The sequence below is a fragment of the Rana temporaria genome, chromosome 6 (assembly GCF_905171775.1).
Source record: "Rana temporaria chromosome 6, aRanTem1.1, whole genome shotgun sequence".
NCBI lineage: Eukaryota > Metazoa > Chordata > Amphibia > Anura > Ranidae > Rana > Rana temporaria.
Window position 1 is genome coordinate 106980962 of NC_053494.1, and position 12920 is coordinate 106993881.

Here is a 12920-nt window from a genome sequence, read left to right on the forward strand (position 1 = left end):
TCCCTTGTTGTGGGGACCCCCAACAGGAAAATTATTTTCGTAGCATGGGTTGTCGGCACCCAAGACAAGTAATTTGCACCGCTAAACCATGGACATTTAGCGTTCCCTGAGTCCCTTCCACTCGTACAGTAAAGCCCCTTATGGTACATTTTGGGATGTACGACTCTTTTTTTGTTCTCCTTTCTTTCCCTTTTATCTCTTTCTATCCTCATTTTTTTCCCCCATCCCTCTCTCTAGCTGTCTTTCTTGTTCTTTCTCTTATTCTTTGTTCCTATGCCGTAATCAGGAGATAGGGTCTCCACAGCCCCTGCCACTTCACATTCCTCACCAGTCAGCTGACCTCTAGTCTCTGCCCCCCACCCATGCAGTGAACTGAATGGGCGGCTGCGAAAAGGCTGAGTGGGTGGCCACAGGCTCCAGGGACAGCCCGGCTAGGCTTCCGCAAAAAGGCTGGGAGAGTGGTGCGGGCTTCAGGAACCGCCCAGGATTCGGTGACCACTGGCAAATTGCCATTCGACCCCCGAGGGGGTCCCGACCCCCAGGTTGAGAACCACTGCTCTAAAGCCTGGTACACACCAGTAGTTTTATTCACTAGGGGAAAATTAATTAGTACACATTTTTCTTAAAATTGTATATTTTCTTCAAGAATTAGTACACTTTGTTTTAATGTACACTTATCCCTTAAAGCGGTTGTATAGTCCCGTAACATTTGTTTTTTGTGCACCTGTAAGGAAAAAGGCATAATGAGCTAGTATGCATTGCATACTAGCTCATTATAAAATACTTACCTTGGAACGAGGCGTCGGTAACTTACCTGGTCCACGCCCGAGGTAGCTGACATGTTTCCTCTGCGTGTCTTCCGGGTATCGCTGCGCCAGCACTGTGAGTGGGCGGAGCCCCACAATGTCATCACTCCCGCGCATGCGCGTGGGAGACTTCTTTCTGGCAAAATCCGGCGTCTGCCAGGCCTTAAGCTGAGAATCCCCTGTGCGCATGCGCTGCTGCAGTCAGCGGCTCATTGCAAGGGGAATATTTTTTTACCTACAGGTAAGCCCTATTATAGGCTTACCTGTAGGTCAAAGTGAAAAAGATTTAAGATTAGAGTTCATAATTTGTAGTCCTCAAAGATTAATTGTTGGAAAGGTAGATTAAAAATGATATATATATTTGCGGTCTGGAACAAGGGAGAAGATCTGTTGGGGGGGGGGGGGGTGATACACACCACACTCTACTTCATCGGGAGGTGTGGTGGATGCATGGATTGAACACTCGATTCCCTAGTGGAATGAAAAGTTGTATGGATGTGAATTTGTTTTTAAAATAATACAATTTGATTCCACTATGGGTAATTTATTTCCTAGAGTTTTTAGTCTGTGTCTCCATTTTCCCTCCCTTCCTTCCCTGGTCCCACCAACCTCTAATGTTTTTAATTGTCAATTGATTTTAAATTGGATTGTACCGCCCCCTTTTTAGGAGGAATGGATATTTTTTTCTATATAAACTTGATTTTATTGTAAACCTGTATGCTATAAGGAAGGCTCTGGCCGAAACGCGTTAGAACTATAAATGTAGCACTAGTGCCTAATAAAGATTTGTAAGAACAAGCAGTCGTGTTGCCAGAATTTGTTGCTAGATTAAAAATTATGTATCGTATTTGGCGGTGTATAAGACGACTGGGCGTATAAGACGACCCCCTAATTTTCCAGCTAAAATGTTAGTTTTGGGATATACTCACCGTATAAGACGACCCCTCACTGTGCCATTATACATGCCTCACTGTGCCATTATACATGCCTCACTGTGCCATTATACATGCCTCACTGTGCCATTATACATGCCTCACTGTGCCATTATACATGCCTCACTGTGCCATTATACATGCCTCACTGTGCCATTATACATGCCTCACTGTGCCATTATACATGCCTCACTGTGCCATCATTACATGCCTCACTGTGCCATTGCCGACCTCACTGTACCATTCCATTCCCTGCCTTGACGATCTCCCTACCTTCTCCTGTTTGCAGAGTATGTCGGACGGCGGCCATCCATTATTCAAAACCCGCGACTCCACCTCAGGCTGTTCCGTGATAGGCGGAACACTAATTTTCCCAGCAGAGCCTCTGTTCAGTGTTCCGCCTGTCACGGATGTCCTCTCGGCCGAGGATTAGAAGGCATCCGTGATAGGCGGAACACTGGACAGAGGCTCTGCTGGGGAAATTAGTGTTCCGCCTATCACAGAACAGTTTGAGGAGGAGGCGTGGCTTTTGAATAATGGATGGCCGCCGTCTGACACACAGGTACCCGGCGTATAAGACGACCCCCGACTTTTGGGGCATTATTATAGATGCAAAAGGTCGTCTTATACGCTGGAAAATACGGTATATGTAAATAGTTAACACAGATATTTTGAATGCATTGCATTGTGTTTGCAACAAATGCATTCATTCCTAAACCACTGCAAACAATGAATTATACATCTATTCTAAACCCAAGAACAAAAACTCGCAAACCCTAATCTTAGCCTGCATTCACACCTGAGCAGAGCATAGTCATAGCGTTTACCAAAGGATTTTGAAGTGTTTTTTATAAACTTTGTACAAGTTTTGTGCAAATGTTTTGCATGTGTATCAAGATTCCGATTCTTTCTGGGGTGGGCAAAGACAGGAAAACGGTTCTATAGGAGGAGAACATGTCTTCAGACACAAACACACGAGTGTGACATGTTTGGCAGACGCACTCTTTGCAGTCGTTGGGGGCAAAAACTCCTAAATATACTCCAAAAAAAAAAGGCCCTAGTACTTTTTTGAGTAGCATGTAGGCCAAATGAATATAAGTGTGATCGGGGACAATTGGAAAGAAGGGGATTCTGCATGTTGAGGGTAGTCAGGCATAGGGAAACTAGCTAAAAGGGGCTGTGAATCTTTGAATTGGGGGCTAAGGTGCTTTACAACGCTTGAGAACACCGGTAAACTGAATTCTCAAAGCATTCTGTGAATGGACAAGGGGAGAGGAGGGTCAGGTAAAGCACAATGGCGTCTGTATATGAGAACCACAGCTGTCCTGTCGCAGCAGCGAAGTACATTGCTGGCTATACTTTCTGATATTGATGAAACTACGATTTTCTAACTACACTGTAGTAATCCAGATTTCGGATTACCATAATTTGAGGTAACTTGTTTGTACAGAGCACTAGTCAATAAAACATTCTAAAGTTTTACTTAGTTTTTTTTTTTTTCTTTTTTAATAGTATGTTTTATATACAGTGCCTTGAAAAAGTATTCATACCCCTTGACATTTTCCACATTTTATCATGTTACAAACAGAAACATAAATGTATTTTATTAGGATTGTGATAGACCAACACAATGTGGCACATAATTTTGAAGTGGAAGGAAAATAATAAATGTTTTTTAATTTTTTTTTTTTTTACAAACAATTATCTGAAAAGTGTGGCGTGCATTTGTATTCAGCCCCCCTGAGTCAATACTTTGTAGAACCAACCACCTTTCACTGCAATTACAGCTGCAAGACTTTTTGGGGATGTCTCATCCAGCTTTGCACATCTAGAGTGAAACGTTTGCCCATTTTTCTTTGCAAAATAGCTCAAGCTCTGTCAGATTGGATGGAGAGCTTCTGTGAACAGCAATTTTCAAGTCTTGGCACAGATTCTCAATTGTATTTAGGTCTGGACTTTGACTGGGCCATTCTAACACATGAATATGCTTTGATCCAAAACATTCCATTAAAGCTCTGGCTGTATGTTTAGGGTCATTGTCCTGCTGGAAGGTGAACCTCCATCCCAGTCTCAAGTCTTTTGCAGCCTCTTAACAGGTTTTCTTCTAAGATTGTCCTGTATTTGACTCCATCCATCTTCCCATCAACTCTGACCAGTTTCCCTGTCCCTGCTGAAGAAAAGCATCCCCACAACATGATGCTGCCACCACCATGTTTCACGGTAGGGATAGTGTGTTCAAGATAATGTGCAGTGTTGTTTTTTTTTTGCCACACAAAGCGTTTTGCTTTTAGGCTAAAACGTTCAATTTGGTCTCATCCGACTAGAGTATCTTCCTCCGCGTTTGCTGTGTCCCCCACTTGGCTTCTCGCAAACTACAAACGGCACTTTTAATGGCTTTCTTTTAACATTAGCTTTCTTCCATAAAGGCCAGATTTGTGGAGTGTACTACTAATGGTTCTCCTGTGGACAGATTCTCCCACCTGAGCTGTGGATCTCTGCAGCTCCTCCAAAGTTACCATGGGCCACTTTGCTGCTTCTCTGATCATGAATGCTCTCCTTGCCTCACCTGTCAGTTTAGGTGGACGGCCATGTCTTGGTAGGTTTGCAGTTGTGCCATACTCTTTCTGTTTTCAGATGATGAATTGAACAGTGCTCTGTGAGATGTTCAAATATTTTTTTTAAAACTTAACCCTGCTTTAAACTTCTCTACAATGGTATCCCTGACCTGTCTGGTGTGTTCCTTGGCTTTCATGATGCTGTTTGTTCACTAAGGATCTCTAACAAACCTCCGAGGCCCTGTACACATGAGGAGACATGTCCGATGAAATCGGTCCGCGGACCGTTTTCATCGGACATGTCTCCTGGGATATTTTGGTCTGATGTGTGTACACACCATCAGACCAAAATCCCCGCGGACAGAGAACGCGGTGACGGTGACGCGGCGACGTGCGCAAACCAGGAAGTTCAATGCTTCCACGCATGCGTCAAATCAATTCGACGCATGCGCGGGATTTCGGTCCGGTGGTTAGACGTACTAACCAGTGGACATGTCCAACGGACAGGTTTCCAGCGGACAAGTTTCTAAGCATGCTAAGAAACTTTTGTCCGCTGGAAAATGGTCCGATAGGCCGTACACACGACCGAACGTGTCCGATGAAACTGGTCCGCGGACCAGTTTAATCGGACATGTTCGGTCGTGTGTATGGGGCCTGAGGGCTTCACAGAACATCTGTATTTATACAGAGATTAAATTGAATGAATGAATGACTTGTATAGCGCTACACATGCGAACTGAATCGCCTCTAGGCGCTTTTTGCAGCCAGTGTCTTCCTGGCTGGTGCGGTCATTTACCCCCTAGGATCTTGACACACTTGGGACACAGTCGTACACACATATATACAGGGCCAATTTGGCCAGGATCCAATTAACCTACCAGCATGTCTTTGGAGTGTGGGAGAAAACCGGAGTACCTGGAGGAAACCCACGCGGACACAGGGAGAACATGCAAACTCCAAGCAGATGGTGTCGTGGTCGGGATTCGAACCAGCGACCCTTTTTGCTGCTAGGTGAAAGTGCTAACCACTACACCACGGTGCTGCCCAGGTTGACTCTATTTACTAATTAGGTGACTTCTGAAGGCAATTGGTTCCACTAGATTTTAGTTAGGGGTATCAGAGTAAAGGGGGCTGAATACAAATGCACACCACACATTTAAGATATTTATGTGTAAAAAAAAAATTGAAACCCATTTATCATTTTCCTTCCACTGCACAATTATGTGTCACTTTGTGTTGGTCTATCGCATAAAATCCCAATATAATACATTTAAGTTTTTGGTTGTAACATGACAAAATTTCAAGGGGTAGGAAAACTTTTTCAAGGCACTGTATATTTCAATGATGGCCCTGATTAATAAGCTTACTTATTGTTATTGAACATGCGCCATTTCTTGATTAATCTGTAGTTTTAATAAATATCAGTAATGTATCATATACATGGGGTCTTCAAAAAGTTTCCACACTTTTTTAACTCTTAGACCCAGATTCTGAAAGGGCTTACGACGGCGCAACGCAATGTACGCTGTCGTAAGTCCTAATCTGGGCCATCGTATCTATGCGACTGATTCTTAGAATCAGTTACGCATAGATAACCATTAGATCCGACAGGCGTAAGGCTCTTACGCTGTCGGATCTTAAATGCATTTTTTTTTTTTTTTTTTGCCGCTAGGTGTCGCCTCCGTAGTTTTCCCCGTCGAGTATGCAAATTAGCAAAATACGCGAATTCCCAAACGTACGTGCGGTCGACGCAGTGAAGTTACGACGTTTATGTTAGATTTGCGACGCGTAAAGTTGCCCCTGCTATATGAGGGGCAAGCAATGTTAAAGCGGTGGTTCCCCCTAAAACTAATTTCTAACAATAGATTCGTAAGACCCGTTACACTGCGGGTAGGCTGGCTTTTTTTTTTTTTTTTTCGTACATACCGAGATCTCCCCGTCTCGTCCCTTGGCGGTGGGCGGAACTAGTTGATTGACGTTCCTCGGACGGGCGCGTACGTGACGTCACGACTTTCCGAAAGAAGCCGAACGTCGCTGCGCATGCGCCGTATAGAGTCGGCTCTATACGGCGCATGCGCAGCGACGTTCGACTTCTTTCGGAAAGTCGTGACGTCACGTACGCGCCCGTCCGAGGAACGTCAATCAACTAGGAATGCCCACCGACAAGGAACGAGACGGGGAGATATCGGTATGTACTAAAAAAAAAAAAAAAAAAGCCAGCCTACCCGCAGTGTAACGGGTCTTACGAATCTATTGTTAGCAATGTGTTTTAGGGGGAACCACCCCTTTAAGTATGGCCGTCGTTCCCGCGTCGAAATTTAAAAATGTACGTTGTTTGCGTAAGTCGTCCGTGAATGGGGCTGGACGCCATTTACGTTCACGTCGAATGACGTCCTTGCGACGTCATTTAGCGCAATGCACGTCGGGAAATTTTAGGGACGGCGCATGCGCAGTACGTTCGGCGCGGGAACGCGCCTAATTTAAATGGTCCATGCCCCCTACCCGGCTCATTTGAATTAGGCGGGCTTGCGCCGGGGGATTTACGCAAATGACATACGTTACGCCGCCGCAGTTTTACGCTCAGATACGAGAATCTGGGACTATATATATATATATATATATATATATATATATATATATATATATATATAAATATAGTGCGTAATCTTTTTGAAGACCCCACATATATCCAGTACCGTATATATCTCAATGATCAAGTACCAAAACGTTCACACTGAGCTATTCAATTATAAAGAATGTGATGGCGTATGATACAGCGACAAAACGCCCGACGCTTGATACGCTGGAGGGGCAAATTTCCATTGCTGTCTATGAGATGGTTAACATCTCACGCCGAAACGCCGTACGCCTGCCGCCTGAAAACAAGTCCCGGACCCTTTTTTTCAGGCGGCATTGGCGTTCGGCCATAGACAGCAATGGAAATGATTTGTGAAAAAAAAAAATGTTACACAAATCGCGGCAAAATACGGCGTTACAGTGTGAATGCAGCCTTATGTATACAGACATGCTGACCACACAAGCATACAGAAATGAATTATATTTCTCTATCTATAAAATTTTACATGAGTAATAATCTTTTTGTTTCTGGATTTGTACAGAAGAAATTATATCTAAATCATATTACAATTCTGTTTTACTCCTATAATAAGCCATTAGAAACCAGCATAATCCTTAACATTTTAGCTACAGCTTTTATAGTGGTTATTTTTGTTTTCTTACAGGGTGATCGCATGTGGCATTTTGCTGTGTCACTCTTCTTGGTAGAACTCTATGGAAACAGCTTATTGCTGACTGCAGTGTATGGCCTGGTTGTGGCAGGCTCTGTCCTTCTCCTTGGGGCCATAATTGGAGATTGGGTAGACAAAAACCCAAGGCTTAGAGGTATTTTTTTTTTAAACTGTTTTTTTTAATTCCATAATACTAATAAAATAATGTGTAATATACTTAACTGTTTGTTCACAATGTACATTGAATTGTTAACATGCAGCTCAGTTTACAGTAGTAACATCTGCTGAGGTGAATTATCTCAGCGCATGTGCAGCCAGGCCAATCAAGATGGTTGAAGATCTGAACCCGAAAGAAAGATTTGTGGAATATAAACAACCCTGGCAGTGTTATGTCAACCTATGTAACTGTCACTTTTTTGGAAAGCTTGGTCCTCATGTAAATGTGGAGAAAAATATAAAAAGGCATGTGAAGTAAAGTAATTGTATACTGAATAGTATTATTACATTAACAACATATTGGGGGTTATTTACGAAAGACAAATCCACTTTGTACTGCAAGTGCAAACTACAAGTGAAAAGTGTACTCGAAATTGCACTGAAAGTGCACTTGGAAGTTCAGTCGCTGTAGATCTGAGGGGGACATGCAAGGAAAATAAAAAACAGCATTTTAGCTTGCACATGATTAGTTGATAAAATCGGCAGAGCTTCCCCTCATTTCAGATCTACACCTCAGATTCACAGAGCCTGCACTTTTAGTGCAATTTTAAGTGCACTTTCACTTGTAGTTTGCACTTGTTTGTAAATAACCCCCATAGTATTTTTCGTTAGTCCTACTCTTTTTATTTGGATTATAATGTGTGATGCATTAAACATTTGTTCTTCAATTTAGTTGTTTCATTTATCATTTCTGATTGGATCTAAATCATATACAATATTATTGTCGTCATCAACTGATTTTTTCTTTCATTTGGGTTGAATCCCCCAAAAAATGCTGAAATACACTGAGCAAATCTGTCTAAGGCCTTTTTCACACTACAGCGACTTCAAAGTTGCGCAATTCAACCGCGATTCGTGGCCGCGATTTCAGGGAATGCCTGTGTAAGTGGCATCAAAATCGGACCAAAGTAGTGCAGGTAAAGTAGACTATTTTGAAGTCTTAATGACTTGAAGTCGTACTAATATGAATGGTTGTCATTGGAAATCATGGGAAACGACTTGCCATCACAAATCGTGGGACAAGTCATATAAGTGTGAAAGGGGCCTAAATCTGTGTTAGTGAGCACTTCTCCTTTAGAAAGTTAATCCATCCACCTCACAGGTGTGGTATATCAAGATGCTGACTAGACAGCATGATTATTACACAGGTGTGCCTTAGGCTGGCCACAATAAAAGGCCATTCTAAAATGTGTAAAATCACACAGCACAATGCCACAGATGTCGTATGTTTTGAGGGAGCGTGCAGTTGGCATCCACCAGAGTTGTTTCCCTTGAACTAAATGTTAATTTCTCTACCATAAGCCATCTCCAAAGGCGTTTCAGAGAATTTGGTAGTACATCCAACCGGCCTCACAACCACTGACTACATGTAACCACACCAGCCCAGGACCTCCACATCCAGCATCTTCATCCTCCAAGATCGTCTGAGACCAGCCACCCAGACAGCTACTGCAACAATCGGTTTGCATAACCAAAGAATTTATGCACAAACTGCCAGAAACCATCTCAGGGAAGCTCATCTGCATGCTCGTCGTCCTCATCGGGGGTCTTGACCTGACTGCAGTTCGTCGTCGTAACTGACTTAAATGGGCAAATACTCACATTCGATGTGGTCTGGCACTTTTTCACTGTTTTCACTTTTTCACTGTACAGGGCAGATGGCAGACAGCATGTAGGGCGTTGTGTGGGTGAGCGGTTTGCTGATGTCAACGTTGTGGATGAAGTGGCTCATCTTGGCGTGGGGTTATGGTATAGGCAGGCGTATGCTATGGACAATGAACACATGTGCTTTTTTTTAAATGGTATTTTGAATGCATAGAGATACCTTGACGAGACCCTGAGGCCCATTGTTGTGCCATTCATCCACGACCATCACCTCATGTTGAAGTATGATAATGCACGACCCCATGTTGCAAGAATCTGTACACTTCCTGGAAGCTGAAAACATCTCAGTTTTTGCATGGCCAGCATACTCACCGGACATGTCACCCATTGAGCATGTTTGGGATGCCCTGGATCGGCGTATATGACAGCATGTTCCAGTTCCACAATTAAAAACCTGATCAACTCTATGTTAAGGAGATGTGCTGCACTGCTTGAGGCAAATGGTGGTCACACCAGATACTGACTGGTTTCTGGACCCCCCCCCCCCAATACAGTAAAACTGCACATTTTGTGGCATTTTATTGTGGCCAGCCTAAGGCACACCTGTGCAATAATCACGCTGTCTAATCAGCATCTTGATATGCCACACCTATGAGGTGGATGGATTATCTCGGCAAAGGAGAAGTGCTCACCAACACAAATTTAGACAGATTTGTGAAAATATTTGAAAGAAATAGGCCTTTTGTGTACATAGAAAAAAGTCGTAGATCTTTACGTACAGCTTATAATAAATAGGGGCAAACACAAACGTGTTGTGTTTATAATTTTGCTCAGTGTAGATATGCAAAAAAAAAAAACAGCTCTGATTGAACCTTAACTTTGGGCCGAGCATGACAAGAAACAACAGCATAGCTGCTGTCTTTTGCTGGGTTCCAGCAATGACTCCATGTTTGCGACATCTGTCCCTGGATGTTTACGTGCCCCTAGAAATACAGCTTTAATTTTCAACCATTTTCAGTATATGTTTGATTTCGTTTTTATTTTTTTGTTAGGATTCTTTTGTCTTTTTAGTTAGTGTGTTACCGGTAAGCTCAATACTGATCATATAAGAACACCTTTTAAAGCAAAATGGCTATGTAGTTACTACTTGTGTTGGATATGGGTGTTAGTTTTATTATCTTGTCTGGGGTAAAGACTGAATTGAGCAATGTGTGTGAGTGTGTGTTGTCGATAAGAGCAGTGATAGGACAAGGTCATCCAATGCCCAGGGAGAATACGATGCCAAACTGTCCCCCTTCCACTTTTTGGTGTGTGTGCCTGAATGTTTTCTGCAACTGGGGTTTCATTCCCAGGTGCCACCATCTTGTCCCAGCATCACTGTGCAACCTGTGCAATCTGGTTTCACGTAGACACAGAACTGAGCACTGATGTAGTAGGATCTCCCTGTTGTGTTCTGTGCATCTGCCAGTCTCATTATGCTGATTGCAAATCAATAGACTGGCCAGAGAGCAAATAAAGGTGTGGACCGGGGGCATTGCAAGGATTGTAAATGACCTGAGGCATCTCTGAGCACTGCAAATGGAAGAAAATGCATAGCGCACCATGATGAACAAAGGGCATGGGCAGTTCGGCACACTGTGGTAATAGTGGGAAGGGCTTGAACGGGTAAAGTTAATAAGGACCTAAGTCGGCTTGCTAAATACTCAGCACATAAATGTATCATTTCTGATTGGATCTAAATCGTATATACTGGTATTATTGACATCAAACAAAAACAGATCTGATTGAACCTTAACCTTGGGCCCAGCATGACAAAAAGGAACAGCAATAGCTGCTGTCTTTTGCTGGGTTCCAGCAATAGCTCCATGTTTGTGACATCTGTCACTGGATATTTAAATGCCCTTCGAAATACCCATTTTATTTTCAACCAATTTTAGTATATGTTTGATTTAATTTTTTTTTGCCTTTTAGTTGGTCTGTTAAGTGCAATACTGACACTATAAGAAGAACACCTTTAAAAGAAAAATAGATATATACCATATTTATCGGCGTATAACACGCACCCTAACTTTAAAAGGGCTGTTTCAGGGAAAAAACTTTCCACAGCCCCCTGCATATAACATGCAGGCACAGTTTATTTACCCTCTATTTTCAGGGTAAAAAAGTGAGTGTTATACGCCAATAAATACAGTAGTTACTACTTATGTTGGATATAGGTGTTAGTTTTGAAATGAAATGAACTGAAATGAACAATGTGTGTGTGAGTGTGTCTGTTGATAAGATCAGTGATGGGACAAGGTCATCCAATGCCCAGGGAGAAGATGATGCCAAACTGTGCCTCTCTACACTCTCCCCCTCACACTTTTCAGTGTGTGTGCCTGAATATTTTCTGCAACTGGGGTTTCACTCCCAGTTTCCACCATCTTGTCTCCGCATCACTGCGCAGCCAATCTGGTTCCATGTTGATGCAGAACTGAGCACTGATGCTGTAGGATCTCTCTCTCTCTCTCTCTCTCTCTCTCTCTCTCTCTCTCTCTCTCTCTCTCTCTCTCTCTCTCGAGAGAGAGAGAGAGAGAGAGAGAGAGAGAGAGAGAGAGAGAGAGAGAGAGAGAGAGAGAGAGAGAGAGAGAGAGAGAGAGAGAGAGAGAGAGAGAGAGAGAGCTTCTTGTCCCTGCCAGCAGAGGTTGCAGGTTGTGGGTGGCTCAATAAAAGCCATCAGGGGTAAGGCTGCAAGAGTGGCCAACAAACTTGTTCCTTTTCTTCCGGCCCTGGATAAGGGATTCAAAGACAATGAAAGAACTCCTTAAAGGATACATTGCCTGAACACACAACTTTACCAACAGAGTTGTTTTGGTTAATTTTGTTCATGTTGCAATACAGGTCCTCTAAAATGTTCTGCTATCTTAAGAGCCGGTTCACACTGGGGCAACACAACTTCCAGCGCGACTTTCACAGGCAACTTGGAGACAACTTGAGCGTAAACAGCAGCGCGACTTGGGGCGACTTACAACGCGACTCAAGTCGCCTCCAGGACAGGTGACAAAGCCAGTGGCCAATCAAATAATAATCTGCTCTGTGGGAGGGAAGGGTTTGCCTCCTATTGTGAAAACTATTTTCACTTCCCGGAAAGTCAATGGATACAAGTCGCCTAGAAGTCGGATTAAAGTAGTACAGGAACCTTTTCTGAAGTCGGAGCGACTTTAGTAGTGTACATTAAGACGTCTCCCATTCACTTCCATTAAGTCGCCCCTGTGTGAACTGGCTCTAAACTGGTCATACACTTGTCAATTTTTTGTCAATATTAACAAATTCTCATTATCCAGGAATTGCAAATAACATGAACAAACAGTGCACTACGCTAAAAATACACCTATCTGTGCCTCAGATCTGCTTGCAAAGTGACAAAATAAGTAAACTAATGTAGCAACCAAAGTCCATGAATCTAATTCCACAAACACTTTATTTGAAGGGAAGTGTGGATACATGGGCCCAAGGACTCAGGCCTCGTACACACGACCGAGAATCTAATCGTAAAAGAAACGTTGTTTTCCTTGACGA

The 12920-nt window shown here is 43.1% G+C and overlaps 1 protein-coding gene across 1 annotated transcript in view; it reads left to right on the forward strand.

Annotated features, from left to right (window-relative positions):
* SLC40A1 (solute carrier family 40 member 1) overlaps positions 1–12920 on the forward strand; it is a 96755-nt gene that overhangs the window by 31530 nt on the left and 52305 nt on the right. Inside the window, exon 3 of the mRNA XM_040357131.1 lies at positions 7536–7695. Coding sequence (XP_040213065.1) covers positions 7536–7695 — 160 coding nt within the window. The remainder of the gene's footprint in view (positions 1–7535; positions 7696–12920) is intronic.